Source organism: Sphaeramia orbicularis, chromosome 7 (assembly GCF_902148855.1).
Source record: "Sphaeramia orbicularis chromosome 7, fSphaOr1.1, whole genome shotgun sequence".
NCBI classification, from domain to species: Eukaryota; Metazoa; Chordata; class Actinopteri; order Kurtiformes; family Apogonidae; genus Sphaeramia; species Sphaeramia orbicularis.
In genome coordinates, this window is record NC_043963.1 from 36,627,665 (window position 1) to 36,643,458 (window position 15,794).

The 15,794-nt window shown below is 37.8% G+C and overlaps 2 protein-coding genes across 2 annotated transcripts in view; one reads left to right on the forward strand and one right to left on the reverse strand.

Annotated features, from left to right (window-relative positions):
* Positions 1–1,631: 1,631 nt before the first annotated feature.
* Positions 1,632–3,222, forward strand: mipa (major intrinsic protein of lens fiber a). The gene is made up of 4 exons (XM_030139453.1): positions 1,632–1,991; positions 2,279–2,443; positions 2,575–2,655; positions 3,037–3,222. The coding sequence occupies exons 1-4, from the start codon at positions 1,632–1,634 to the stop codon at positions 3,220–3,222; spliced, it is 792 nt and encodes a 263-aa protein (XP_029995313.1).
* Positions 3,223–5,684: 2,462 nt separating this feature from the next.
* Positions 5,685–15,794, reverse strand: part of stat6 (signal transducer and activator of transcription 6, interleukin-4 induced) — a 43,136-nt gene continuing 33,026 nt past the window's right edge. Inside the window, 11 exon segments of the mRNA XM_030139454.1 lie at positions 5,685–7,579; positions 7,704–7,802; positions 8,577–8,660; positions 8,770–8,830; positions 8,924–9,073; positions 10,671–10,804; positions 10,896–10,990; positions 11,773–11,971; positions 13,783–13,880; positions 14,415–14,540; positions 14,624–14,711. Of these exon segments, the coding sequence (XP_029995314.1) occupies positions 7,537–7,579; positions 7,704–7,802; positions 8,577–8,660; positions 8,770–8,830; positions 8,924–9,073; positions 10,671–10,804; positions 10,896–10,990; positions 11,773–11,971; positions 13,783–13,880; positions 14,415–14,540; positions 14,624–14,711 (1,177 nt within the window). The 3' untranslated portion in view covers positions 5,685–7,536.

A 15,794-nucleotide genomic window follows, 5' to 3' on the forward strand; every position in this document is an offset into this window, starting at 1 on the left:
TTTTCTGAGGGAAATCAATCATTATCCATTTTTTTTTCAAACAAACAGAATGTAAACCACATGCCATTGCTTCCAGACTCTTTTATAAAGAAAGAAAAAGATATTTAATTGATTTTCAGATGTTGCATTCTGTCAATGTCAGTTCAGTGTGCTCTGGAGTCTCCTCAGTGAAGAAGCAGAGAAGTATATGGTTACAGAGAAAATACAGACCAATTCAATAGGCAAACACATCATAGAAACCAGCAGAAACTGTCACTGCCAGCTTTTTGTTTTTATGTGTGAAAGGAGAAAAACAGTGAGCTCAGCATAATCTTTTCAGTGGGCTGTGGCCGTCACTCTGGCTGCCCTGGTCAGCACGGTGCGCTCCCCTCTTCCTCTCTAACCATGGATTTTCTACCGCTTTATCCAACCTGAGCCTCCAAAACACATCCAGTACACACAATGTAAATCTCTGCCTAATCAGTTCTGCTGCCACAAACTCAATTTCACCTACAACATCCACAACACAAGAGGAGAAATTGAGAATTTGCTTTTACTTTGTTGATCACCGTCTAAACTTCCATCAGGATGAATGTGAATTGTTGATTGTACATTACACATGAGACAATAAATAGAAGATGATGGAAACTGAATAAAAAAGTGTGTGTTGTCTTTGCTTGACAAACTGTTAACCAAGCAAAACTTGTGGTCCACCGGTTGTGTAAGCTCACAGGTGCAGCCCACTACATGCCCACAGATTTTCTATTTTCATCTCATCTCAAGGGTTTTTTTTTTTTTTTTTCTGCCAGAGCATTATGAATGGGATTCACCTTCACTTTCTGTGCATAAGTGCTTGAAGCAGGATCTTCTCATATGCAGGTGTTAGATCTACACCTCCTCCACTAAAATTTAACTGTTTGAAAATCCCAAATGGAAATGTGTAATGCTCAACAGAGTCTCACATCTAAGGTTTATTGTAGTTCTGTTTGTTTAGCTGTTTCATCTTCATAAAAATCTCGTTGTGAGCGTCTGCACATCATTTTCAAGGTCACTTTTGATCACTTCCAGACCTGTCATGCTATAGTTAAAGTCCAGTTTCACAGTGCTTTCCACCATGAGCAGAGTGAGGTCAGGGTAGGAGAGGGGTTAAATATTTTGTTTTGAAATGTAGTATTGTGCGGTGGCCCCTCCCCTGGGTTTAGTGAGGTTGCCTTGGCCCTAGGGTGTTATAAAAAGGCCTCTGAGCTCCCCCTGCTCTGGTATAGAGGCCGAATGTCTGCAGGACATGCTTAACGTTTGTCTATCCATGTTCTTCTACTAACAACCAGCAGGGTTGGCACATAGATGCACAGAGACTGGCATATTGCTCCACTTAGGAGCTTTGTATGACAGAAATCAGAACTCAGAGGACAAATCAGATCGTTTATATGTTGAGCACTTTATGTGATACTGAATTTAGTTTTAGAGGAGAAATTTCTGTTTGAGAGCAAGTCCTTGTTATTTGGTGTTTTTTGTTTACCTAACTATAGGGTGTCAAGAATAGTCATTACTGTGGCGGACCAGCTTCTCCCTTTTGTTGGCTAGTTAGTGTCTTTGTTGACTTTTTTCCCTCCATTGCTTTGGGGTTACCTTTCGACTTTTTTTTTGCCACAATGTGGGAGTTCCGGTCCATGTCCTTCTGGCGGGCAGTGTTTGCCGAGTTTTATGGCACCATGTTTTTTGTGTTTTTTGGCCTGGGTGCAGCCCTGCGTTGGACCACAGGGCCACATAATGTTCTCCATGTTGCCTTTTGCTTTGGGCTGGCGGCTGCCACCCTCATCCAGTCCATCGGCCACATCAGTGGAGGACACATCAACCCGGCTGTCACCTTTGCCTACCTGATCGGCTCCCAGATGTCCCTGTTCCGTGCTTTCTTCTACATAATGGCACAGTGTCTTGGAGCTCTGGCTGGTGCTGCTGTGCTCTATGGAGTGACTCCCAACAACATGAGGGGAAACCTGGCACTCAACACGGTAAGACTGCCTGTTGGACACTGGAAATATGTCCACTGCATGTTTTATGGTCTTACTACAAGATACAAGACTTTGACTCCTCCATGCCACACTTTCAATTTACATTTTGTTTTGTTTAAAAGTAATTATGAATTCCACATTTTGAAATCCCAGTACACATATTCCTAGGCCCTTGATTTCTGTATCTAATACAAATAAATAACCACCTTAACACCTTTAACTTATTAAAACCATGTTTCATTTTCATGCACTCACGTCATCTCTTTCTTCCCTCATCCATCATTCAGCTGCAGCCAGGAATCAGCCTTGGCATGGCCACAACCATGGAGGTCTTCCTCACTATGCAGCTTGTCGTCTGCATCTTTGCTGTGACAGATGAGAGGCGCAATGGACGTTTGGGCTCCTCAGCCTTGGCCATTGGCTTCTCTGTGCTCATGGGACATCTTCTTGGGGTAAGAGCCAATCAGGAGGGGTCTAGAAGTTTATTCACTGAATTTATACAAAGTTCTGAGCAATGAATGATGTGCAACAACATAGTGTGTCAATCAGAAACCTAATACCTGTCTCCCTGTCTTTGACGTAGATGTACTACACTGGAGCAGGAATGAACCCAGCAAGGTCCTTTGCCCCCGCAGTTCTGGTCAGGAATTTTATCAACCACTGGGTAAGTTTATATTTATATATAAATTTATTGGACCTATATTAGCCTTTAAAACTAAAAAGACAACACAGCAAAATGTGTGTTTTATGCATTTTATTTTATGTGACCAGTCACACAGTTCTAAATAGCCATATGATAATATGGTTGCATAATATGTGGTTGAATGGTTGGTATGAAAAGAAGCCTGATATAAAAATTGTTTTTATCTGTATTTGAACAGATGTGAATGAATTTAGTTATTTTCCACAATGCATCAGTCCGGTCTTGAACATGTGCATTAATAACACTCAAAATCAAAGCTTCATCAGAACAAATTTCTTGCGACTATTTAGAGTAGTTAACACATTATGCTCCATGTTTTCTTTGTGTGTTTTATAATGACAGGTGTACTGGGTGGGACCCATGATTGGCGGTGCCATGGGTGCTCTGTTTTACGACTTCATACTGTTCCCACGTATGCGCGGCCTCTCCGAGAGGCTCGCCACACTGAAGGGCGCCCGGCCCCCAGAGGCAGAGGGCCAGCAGGAGACCAGGGGAGAGCCCATCGAGCTGAAGACACAGGCCCTATAAGCCAGGGGTAGAAGATTGGCTTCCTGGCCCCCCATCCTTCACCCCTCCTGCCTCACCCTGCTCCCATCCATCCTCAGCCCACTCTACACACATACCTCTTCCCCACCTTCACCCACTTTAATACAGATCCAATTCCCCTCAAAGTAGATGAACACCTTTGTTATCCTTGTCCTGCATCCAAAACTGGACCTACTGAATCACAGTGAAGGGCAACCAAAGCCCTGACCATAATGCCCAACCCCCCCCCTCCCGATACAGTCTTCCTCTTCCTCCATGTCCCCTTCCTCCTACCCCCTTGGACTGCAGGAAAAAGATGGAGGGTTAGAAGAAGACTTGCCACTGGAGGAAACACCCTGTGCCCTGTGGTGTGAGAAGTCAGTCACTCCTGGCTGACCAGGTGGCTATAACTGCTCAGGACAGGGGCCTCTATCTCTATCTTTCTTTCTTTTTCTCTCTATCTTTCTGTTTTTCTCCCTATTTTGTAGTCTGCTAGGAGTGAAGCTACAGTAGAGCAGTGGACTTCTGCATGCTTTTTCCATTTTGATCCAGTTTGATCTCACCATTTGTTTTGTTTTGTTTCATGAACTTTGGGTAAATTACATGTACTTATTATACTTTACCAGTATTTATTTGGCTCACATTCATTTTTTAGTTGTGTGTGCATGTGTGTGTAAGACTGAGAGTGAGTGTGCATGCATGTCTGCGTATGCTTGTGTGCTTGTTTTAAGTAATCATTATTATTTTTCACTTTTCATTGCCACAAATCCTTTGTCTGTAAAATGAGTTTTTTTTTCTGTATTTCATGCAAGCTTATTTAAGGGAAAGTTGCTGCCTTTCCGAAACAAACAATTAATTTACAAGTTCATTAGATTTCATATTTTCCCCTTTTTATAACGAGTATTATTTATGCATTTCAGTCAAGTTTCAAAGCTAATTGGATTTTAGCATTTGTGTCTCATCTAGTGAAGCACACGCACATTCATATTTATACTGAAATAAACAGAAAACAACAAACTATGTGGTTGTTTCTGAGCTTAAAATACATTACATTTCCACCACATAAGCCTCCTTCCACGTTTTGCAGATATATTTCTTCAGTATTTTCATCGATTTATATTTTAAATGAATTTTTGGCATGGTTTTGTCCCCAAAACTTTACTTTTAGTGCAGCGCTTTTACAGATGTACAGGTGTGTGATAGCTGGTTTGCATTTATTTCAGCGTTTCTGCCACGGAAAATCAAAAACAGCCAATCTGATGAGCTGTTATGAGGAATAAGCATTTTCTTTTTCAAGTTGAAGTATGTTGTTTGATATGAAGAGTCTCTGTTACACCAACTCAAGGTTAAAGATGGCAGAGTGCATGAGGTGTGGTGGTTTCTCACTGGTGTAGGCGAACACCTGATGCCGTCTCTTTTCTGCACTGAACTGAGTGGCTCTTCAGGTGTGAGATACTTTAATAGGACAAACCCCACTCTGTTATTTTTGGAGAAAAGAAAAGGATCACAATGAGATGACTGAAATCTTTAGTGTGTTTGTACAGGGTGGTAAATGTACAACTTTATTTTCATACAGTCTAGTGAGATTTGAAGTTGAAGCTTTACATTGGCCACTCGTCCATCCCTCCTTCATTCATACCACCTCCACCCTGTGTTTACATGGCAGCCATCCTGTTCTGCTCTCAAGGGGGGACATTAAAGCTGCTGGGATGGAGGGAGGGGGGCAGTTTCACAACTTTTGCCAGAGCCGTTAATGAACCAAAATATATAAGCTGATTCTCTTTTTCTGCTTCTCCTACATAATCATTTTCAGTGTGATTTCCCTGGCAGTGGTTGAATAGAATTTAGTGACATGTTGGAAATATAATTTCTGTTTTAATGGAAAAAAAGCTTTGTGATGTACAGTGTAAAATTTTTCTTTTTTAAAACATTTCATGACTGTTGAGACTGGATGGAATGGATAGGAAATATAATATAATAGTTATGCATTGTCAACTCTTTGGCTGATGGATTATGGAAGTTGATGCCACTGATTTTACATCAAAGTTTGGTTCATTTAGAAAACAGCCGTTATGGCACTGAGCATATCTTCCCAATCACAAAGCCAATGAATATTTTTTATATGTGAAAAAAAATCCTAAAATTCTTATGTTTCCAATCCTTTTCTTGTCTGCTTTCTTTCAAATGACTGTTCAAATACTAATAATGTAATAATACTGGACCAGCCAAAATATACAAAGAAGTAAACAAAACAAAAAACAAACAATCAAACACTGGGATATACATTAATATCAATACTGTAAAAGATAACTTCAGAACATACATTTGCCTAAACACTTCCTAATCGGATGTAATTGTTCTATGGGACTACATTGGTGCTGAAAGTTGCCATTCATACATCATGTGGTTGACGTAAGGGAGATCAATCATTTCTTGTAAATAAATTCGCAAAGATATTTTTGATATTATGAGAAAAATGATTTTTATTTGTCACCACAGTTGAAAGATTACATGGTTTGTCACAATATCTAGGACAACCATTTCTAAAAGACAGTCCAGACGTAAAAACACCATAACATACAGACAACATGCACGTTAAACCTTCATGACATCTTATCGTGGTATGAGTACCAATATCAGTGATGGCTGATAGTGGAAAGCTTTTCTTAAAGGTTTATGGACAGCATAATTTAGATCCAGAGGAGTAACAGACATGAAAATAAAAGCTGAAATTAGATTTACAGCCTCAGAAAAAGAAAACATACAACACTCCCAGTCAGCACGAGGATCTTTAAATCAGATCTATCAAAAAATTCCCAAAAGCATGGCATGTTTGCATAAAATACAGCACCTTATTTAAACACATTTACATGTAGATTATCTGAGGAATGGTTGGAAATATATTTTTTTGATCATTCTTTATTTTTTTATCACAGTATCACAACTTTAAAGAAAGCAATTTAGCTGTTTGTACACTGGGATGTATAAGAAACACAGTGATATAATTTTTATGCTCGGTAACTAGGAGTTGATAAATACTTAGAACCAACAATTATAGTCTGTGGTTTACAAAAACAGCTTAAAATACACACACTCAAGACAATACTCACTAATTTACCTGGATAGATGTAGACTAATGTTAGTATTGCCCACCACCATCATCACCCCCACTGTTGTCACCTCCTGCACCTGACATGTTTCTCATCCATACTGTATAACAGTGCATATTAATCCCACACACACTTTCCCACTGGAACACAGATGAAGAAAGATGAGTTAATCATGCACATTACTGTGACAATGAGTTTATTATGGTTTTTTAGGCTTTTCAAAAACATGGAAGGGTTAACTATCATGGAAAATATAAACCAAATCTTTTTAAATGAGGTTAGGATGTGGCTGAAAACACACGATGCACACAGAGGACAGCATTCAGTTTGGTCCTTTATTTTCCATTTCAATAACAGAGATGGTTGATTGTTGTTTTAGCAATCAGTTTGGGGGAGTAACAGTGTTACAAGTAACACCAGAATGCTTACTAAAGCAAATGTTGGTTTTACAAAGGGGTTCCACCTCAATGTGTTCTTTTCCGTTAAAAGCTTATATATAGAACATAACAGCTGACAGAGATAACCCAAGACACTGTGGCTGGACAATAACACCTTTCAGATGTTGAAACCCAACTTTTTTTTTTACTTCTGAAATTAAAAAAGCACCCTAACATTTCTTTACAGTGTCGGTTCAAATGTATCAAAGTTTCTGGACTTTTCAAAAAGTTTGAAACAGTTAAACGTAATAAAATGTGAGAAATTACATTACTTTGATGAAGTAATTAAAATAGTTGCATTACTTATTACATTTAACTGCATAGCTAGTAATGTGTAGAATATGCTATTTCAAAAGTAACCTTCCCAGCACTGTTAGCAACATATTGTCTATTATACAGCATGTATTATATTTATTATTGTAGATCTATATACAATAATTCACTATTTTCCAGAGTTTGTGTGACAACAGACAACGTCAGCATCAAGTACAACAAAAGGAAGCAGGTGCACTTCGAGGTCAACAACAGTGATGGAGGTACTTTGGAAAAGTTTTACCCTACTGTGAATTCAATGGTTTTCTGCTTTCATTGAGCACCAGCTCAACATGTCGAGTCCCAAAGTAAATAAATTTGTCCCAAATGTGTTTTAGCTCTAAATTCGTTGATGATGACGACTGTTGATGAGTAGTGGCATATATTTCACCCGAAGGCGAGTCACACCAGTTTAGCTGTGAACCCTGCTTGATGGAGAGTCTTTGTAGTTCTACAGATTATTCAAAGAAGAAATTCATCTCCATATCAGTACTGGTGGCCCTAGAGGGCAGACACATGATACACATTAGCAAACACATCCTGTAATGTCCAATCAGCCTGAAGAGCTCTATTTTAATACAGTAATGCATACATTTAATACACATACATAAAATCATAAACTTACATATCCTCAGGGAAAACAACGGCTGGATTTGAGAAGTCTGTTGCGATTTGATCTTGACTCATGCTGTCTTGGGGGCTGAAGGGCTGCTGGAACTGAGACCTGAAAAGCAGCAGGAACAGGGGTGCTTTAAAACATGTGTCTCAAAAGGACAATCTGTCAAGGATCTTATTGTACATATATTGTCTTTGTCTGGCTGGAGGTTACAATATATCACAAATTTGCAGACATTGTTGCTTGTGGCAGCAGTCTGGTTGTAAGTGGATAAAAGACAAAGACATTTACACTTTATGGGCCGGATCTACAAATATGTCTCAATTATTTTTTCTTTCATCATTCCAAAAATGTTCACACGAGGGTGAAAAATGCATTGTCTGCATCTTGTTTCATTGTTTATCATCCACAGCCATGTGTGCGCAATTACGCATACAAACCGTTTGCATCTCCCTTTGAGACGTCTTAAATGTAGACACAGTTTCTATGAGCAAAATTGATTTCAGGTTTGATAAATCACTTTGCGTGTGCTATATTAATATATTTACATTTTCTCCTCCCAGCACACGCACAATTGTGTGTAAATGCCCCATATTGCATATTCATTGCAGCAAACATACTAACTGGATGCAGACGCGCTATTTTGCACCTTTGAAAGACGCAACCCTTAGTGTGCACTGTTAGTAAATCAAAGTTTTCTATGTGATAAATCTGTACTGGAAGGCTAAAATCTCAATTTTTTTTTAAATACTCAATATGAATGGTAAGAATGAGTGCACCAAGTCAAACCTTTGAGGACTTAATCACTAAAATACTTTTAAAGCAGGAAGTGAGTCATGTAGAAATCAACCCAGATAGAAGATATGTAGTAATCAGACTTACATGGGGAAGGCAACATTACTGTGAGGACTTTCAGCGAGTGGTGCCACCATGTTGGGAACTGGCTGAGAAGCTGAGGCAGGTTCCCTGTGGAAAAAAAAAAACATGGCAAAAATTTAACATACAGTATTTCTGTTAGTTCTAACATCATAATGCACTGAAACATGATGAACTGGTCATAAGAAACTGTGCTTACGTTTCCACTTTGGTTTGTAATGACACAGGAATGTAGCCTGTATTGGATGGTGCTTGAGGGTCTGTTTTTGACAGTTACAGAGAAAAGAAGAGGACTTAGTCGACTATTGTCACCTGAATATCAAAGTACAGACTCTGTGTGTAAAGACTGTTACCTGTGTAGTACTTTTTAAAAACATCATGCTTAGGAAAGTCAGGATACAGATGTGTTATATTGTTGATGTCTCGGATACGGTCACCAAGGCAACGGATCTCAAGATCTCTCTTGGTGAAGGGCTGAATGTTCTGGATTTTTTGTCCTCCATCTAGACAAAAGGTTTTCAGGTTTTGGGAAAGCGATAATGAGAGGTAGAGAGAAGAGACACAGCAAGTATAACATTAATATTAGTAGTAGGATCATCTTTATTCAACTATGAGTCACCCACTAATACAATGTCACACTATACAGTAGTGGGAAAAAAAGTGTACGGACAGACTTAAAATTGTATACAATCTCAAATTTTGTCATGAAATATTTGCAAATTTTTTGTTTACTGTTAACAAGAAAAAATAACAAACCTAAATTCTTGACAGTTTCCACATGTCATGAACTGGATGTTTCAATATTGCTGAAACGTCTAGTTTGACCTTGATGGAACAGAGCAGGTGCAGACGGGAGCATGTAGGTTTTGAGAATGGCTCAACACTTTAAGACTGACTTTAAGAGTGATTCTTAATACAATATACCACAAATGCATGGGGTGTCCACAAAGTTTTTTTCACCACTTGAATAGTAATTTTAAAGATCATATTGTACAGAAATATGAACATTTAATATGTGAATTAAAAAGTTATTAGGTTAAAAGTGTTGACTGAGGAAAGCTCTGCTTTAAAGGGTACCAGTACTGGTCATACTTACAACATTATTTGTGCTTTGTGTATTACTTATGAGCAAGAGAGGTGCAAATTCAGTAAAAAAAAATTGCCATAAATGCACCACACATGAATTATATGAATTAGGCGCAGGGGCAGAACCTATGGGGAGCAGCCATTGCTGGCCCAAAAGTAATGTACCATTGTTGATTCTGGGTGATGGAGGGTGAGTAAACTAGCAGTAGTCAGTGAGCAAGATTGAGTGGAAAGTGAGATTTCTGCAATTGATGTTTGTGCAGCTGTAAGCTTTGTACTCCACCACTGTCCTACAAATGTGACCCAACACTGGCCGATAATGTGTCCATCTTAGACTGGTGTGTGCTGCACAGGGTCAGTGACCAGTCTATCACAGCCCAGGTAATCCAACAAACCAACAAGTCTGCATCACTACTGGTGCTGGAACAGCCCATGAAGGAGGAAACATGTCTCTGACCATGACTGACTGACGGAGCAGTGACTTAGTACTCACACATAAGTTACCTGATGGAACCGCTAGTATTATACATGATCTTCTGAAAAAGCTAGCAATGAAAATTCACTACAGATACCCTTTAAAAAAGACTGAGGCTCAGTGAATCATCAAGTAGTTTAAATAAATGTAATAAATGCTTCCATGAAAATGATACTTTAAAAAATATATTGTAATAGTACACTGTTGCCCATAAAGTTGGAAAAAAATATTTCCACTTCTACTAATGAAATGATTGTGACAATGTGATTTATTCTTGACAGATAAAGTGTAACTGGGACTCAATAAGTAAACATTGTATCTGGTCAAAGGCGATTACTGATGTGTATAAATAGGAATAAAAAGAGGAATGTGTCTGAAAACAAAATGATTTCAATATTATGGGTAACAGTGTGTAACAGTATAAAAGATCACCAGTAAATTCAGTATATGGGCATATCAGTACAGACCAAACAAGAAACAGGTAAATCTGTGGGTGTAGAAAAAAAAAAACACATTTCCTCAAATTGACCGACACTTACTCTCAGACGCAGAAACATAAGCGATTGTGATGCCTCCAATTTCAGAGTCACTAAAGCGAAGGAGGAATGTCCCGTTGGGCATCTCTTTGAGAATCAGGTGCAGATGCTGCTTCCCAATGAAACCAAATATCAGCCTAGTGAAGACAAAAGTGGACACATTCGTCATCATTAATACACTGCAGCAGGTTGGTAAACAGTAATGAAATAGCAGATGAGACTGCTCACCCATCACTCCAGTACACCTTAAGGTGCTTTTTAGTCAACTCCATCACGCCTTCAAACCACTGCCAGAACGTGAACTGTCGACCTGGGAGAACTTCCTGTTAGATGTAAAAGGCAGTGTGAGATTTGGCTGTGAGGGTCTGTTATTTCATTTATTTATTTATTTTAAATGTCTGCATGCAGTATGGAAGGAATCAATATTTATGACTTTTTAAGACATTTTCAAGGCGCGTTTGGTCAAATTTAAGACCTTACATTCACAAAAATAACAGTACAACAGGCCTCATAGTTATTTCCTTGAACCAGACTTAACCATGTTTCAGTCCAGCTAACGTTACATTTCCATTTTTCAGTGACTAATTAAAATGCTAAACACAAGTTAGACATTTGACAAATTCTTTACAAAGATTCCCAAGAAAATAGGGTAATATTGTAAGATGATTTATTTTTGCTTTGTTAATTTTATTTGTATAATTTAATTGTGTCTATATTGTTTCTGATATTGGGACTACTGTAATGGATTGGCGGAAGGATACTGTGGGAGAGAAGGTCTTGTGATGGGGTGAGTTCGAGGGTAGTGAGAGTGGTGGACGGCTAATAAAGATTCCTCCTGTGGAGTTAATCCCTCTCCGCGTATTGCTTCTTTATCCACAGTATCCTTCTGCCAATTCATTACAATAGTCCCAATAACAGAAACAATATAGACCCAGTTAAATCATACACATAAAATTAACAAAGCAAAAATAAATCATCTTACATAAAGCAAAAATAAATCATATTACAATATCACTGATTGTGTCCGTGGAATTTTTGAAACATATGAGGCTGATTTATTTGAGACTTTTGAAGGATCCGCTGACACCCTGAGGATACCAGGTACCTTATTAAACTGAGCCCACGAGACCATTGTGTTGCTGAAGTCACCATTGAAGTCAGGCTTGTCAAAAATCTTCTGAGCCAAGAAATGCTGGTTGTACTGGTCCAGATTATGGGATGTACCGACCTCAGAGGTGAATTTACTGTTGAGAGTGCTGCACATCATCCTCCAGGGAACTCGCTCTGGCACCACAAACGGCACCCTGTCCTAAACACAACAAAGACCACGATTCAATAATATAAAAACTTATGAAATAATAATTAGAATGATGCTGCTTTTTTATGAGACCGCATTTATAAAGGCCACAGTTTTACTTTACTTGCTGCTCACATCAACAGATTGCCGACAGGTTGAGTGTGGACGTTGTTTTGCATTATGCGATTAGGCCCAATGACAGATGACCTTTCTAACTTTGTTTCAGTCACCGGTAATTTCAGTGGTGAAAACACCAAATTTCCTTTAATTTATTTTTTGTAATGATACTGTGCATTAAAAATGTATCAGAGTAGAAGTATGCAGTTGAGTTAGAAATGTAGTGACGTAAAAGTGAAGTAGACAGAATAAAAAATACTCAGTAAAGTACAAATTCTACTAAATCATACTTGAGTACAGTAGTGAAGTATTATTACTTTGTTACTGTACAACACTGGTTTAATGTAATACTTATCTTTGAGTATTTATGTAAGTAAATGCCAGGATCGTCCACAAAATAGGTGACATGTTATAGCCCACAGCTTTTTTTTCTTTTTTCTTTTTTTTTTTTTTTTGGGGGGGGGGGGGTTAGGTACATCTCATCTTTCCTTTATCAGTAATCCACTGCTTGAAGGTACTTAGTGTGTGGGTAAATTCCACTGAACATATGTTAAAGCACTCTGCGTCCAATGTGTTTTATTTATGAGAATGATAAAGTTAAGAGGATGGAAGAAACTTTTACAGATTTATGGGACACATATTTCCCTCTAAATGACTGAGGAAAGAATTGCACAAAAGTCTTTCCAAAACCAAATTACAGGATTGACAAGGAAATTCCAATGATGCATGTTAAGATTCTCATTTTAACATACCACCTGTTGTGTTCAATACAACCTCACTGTAAAAATACATCCTCACTGTAAACGGAAAAATGCATGCATAAGTGGAATGTAAAACCAGCCACTGACAATTTGACCTTTCATGGTGTTTAAAACCCCTGGTATTTGTGTACCAGCCAGGCATCAGCAGCAATACTCTGGAAGAGCGGTCTGTTGTCTCACTATATCTTTACATATGTGAAAATATATTTGCTTTAACCCCGATTCAGTGACTTTTGTGTTTTTGCTTCATATGGGCTCTATGCACAGCCCCACTACCTCCTGAACTTAAGGTAGCTCCTTTATTTCCTGTTTTTCATTATTGGACACACTGATTAATCCAGGTGTGTCTGACCACAGTAGTCCCAACAAGAAGCAGCACACAGCAAACAGGAAATAAAGGAGCTGCCTTAAGTGCAGGAAGTAGTGGGGCTGTGCATAAAGCCCATTGTGTCCAGAGTGTGAGAAAACTTCCATGACAGGATTCTTTGGATTGTCGAGGTTCATGTTGCACTACATTAACTACACTTTCAGTCACTGGAACTGAATATTGGAACAGTTTACCACTCAGCATAAAAGATTCACAATCAAATGCCTCCTTCAAATCACAACTTAACAATTGGATGAGGAAAACCACGCCTGTGACCATCAGTAGATTGTCCTGACTGTATTTTTTGCATTTTATGATGCTTTTGTCAATTGTCTTTCTTGTCACCTGCCTAGAGACTACAGAGGGAAATTAGCACTGTTGCTACAATCTGGCATATTTACAGCTGCAATTGTTGTAGATGTTCATTAATATGCACTGTCCCAAATAAATAGTTTGTAAAAAATCCACAAAGAATGCTAAGTTAATGACACAACTGAATAATCGTTATGGTGATGAGTCACATAGTCCAGAGGTAGAGGGAAAAAAGAGCAAAACAAAGGTTAAATTCTACACTTACTGGTTCGGAAAAAAGCACAGTCCCATATGACCGTGGCCAGCGCGTTGTTGTCTTGACTGCCATGAACGATTACAACCAACGGCAATGAGATCATCTATAACAAGAACAAGAACATTTATTAACAACAAAAGCTAAAGAAAAGCTTCAAGTAACACCAAGACAGGAGGTAAAACTGGACATAAATGCAGATGAAATCAGGCTCATGATGTTTTTTCTCCCCAGTGCTAATGGATCACAGTGTACAGAATGGCTTCACAGTATTAATAAACTCTGGTTTTGTTAATCATAATTAATGACATCCATTTTTTGATTCTGTGTTTTTTTCGGCTTCAGCAATGATATAACACCTTAAAAACTAAACTTTAATAAAAAACTAAACCAAAACCACTTAGGTACTTGCAAAATAAAAATAAAAATAATTGAACTAACAAAAAACATACCAAACTGATAAGACAAAATAGTAGCTTTTTACCGCTGTTCATGTGCTGATGTTTAATATGAACAGCGGGATATAATGGGATAAAGGGAAAAACATCAGCTCACATGACTCAAACGTAAATCATTATAGCTCATTAGAAGAGAGAATGTAAGGAACTGATCAAATACATGTAGAACAATGAGAACGGACCAACCTGATGCGGTAGGGGGTGTCGCAGCCAGTGATGGTGATCTCTGTTTGAGAACAACAGGGCGAACTTCTCCTCGTCACTGACTCTGATCCTTTTCTGTCCGCTCTCTTGATCTTCTTAATGGACTGTGGAATCAAAACAAGTTCAGTTAGAAAAAAATAAATGCATTAAAGGCAAATTTGCCAGAGTAATTCCGAGCAGTACGTACCATATTCCTGAAGGTGGCACATGTGCTCTTACTGGACGTGTTGTGCTCCAGGATGGCGGTGTTGTTGATCAGTTCTCCAACACTATCACTGCATTAATGGAGCAGAACAATCACCATGTTACCTCATATGTTGTAAAATTCTTTTTGTAATATAATGTTTTTTCACTATTAGAGACCTTTCCATCTTGCAATGGGACTGAAATAATGTGGCAACATATAAAGTAGTGGCTGAAATTATTAGAACACTTGAGAGATCTTTAATTAGTTAGTTAGTGTCGTTTTATTTCGAGCACATAGAATCAGATAACAAAGAACCATACAACCAAACAAAATTTTTCGGCGCTCAAAAAGGAATGGGACTTATAGACTCACCCCTTTTTACAAACTGATAATGAAATTAATTCCGCTTCCTTTGCTTTAACGCACATTTTTCTACATATATTTTTACAATAACACAAAGCATCCATATAAACCATTCACATACATTTTTTTAGTCACCTCACACACACAATCAGTTCTGCATAATCAACCTATTTTAATACAAACTACAATATTTACATGCACTTTCATTATTTACTACAAATACAATCATTAATAAATGCAATAATATCTCCTAATCATGACAGTCTGTATCATATTAATATATCTGAAAAATTTTTTGACTTTTTTTGACTTTTTTTGCCTCCAAATAATATTTAATTTCATAATGTTCATGAAACTTGCAGATGTTTGCTTTGAGAACAACAAACATCAGATGAAGTGAGTCCTACTTTTTTTTTTTTAAATCCACTTTAACTTGATATTACTTATTGAACAGTATGTTTTTATCCATTCAACAGAATAACACAGCTGTGTTCCTAAGACTCTACATCACCATGAATTTAACCATGATCACACCCTTACAATGATACACAAGAAATTCAACTTCTATGAAGGAACATGATTGTGTGACATTGACAGTGAAATAGACCTCGCTCATTGTTGTAAAGGAATTGACCCCCATCTCCTAGGATGACTCTTTCAATGGTTTTATAAAGCATAATTATGACTGTATAAATATTTAATAATTTTATAGGTATTTTAATGGTCATAAAAAAAATAACAAAATAGATTAGATATTATAGAAAATAGAAAAGATCTAATAATTTATCTACAATGTATTAGAACAAAA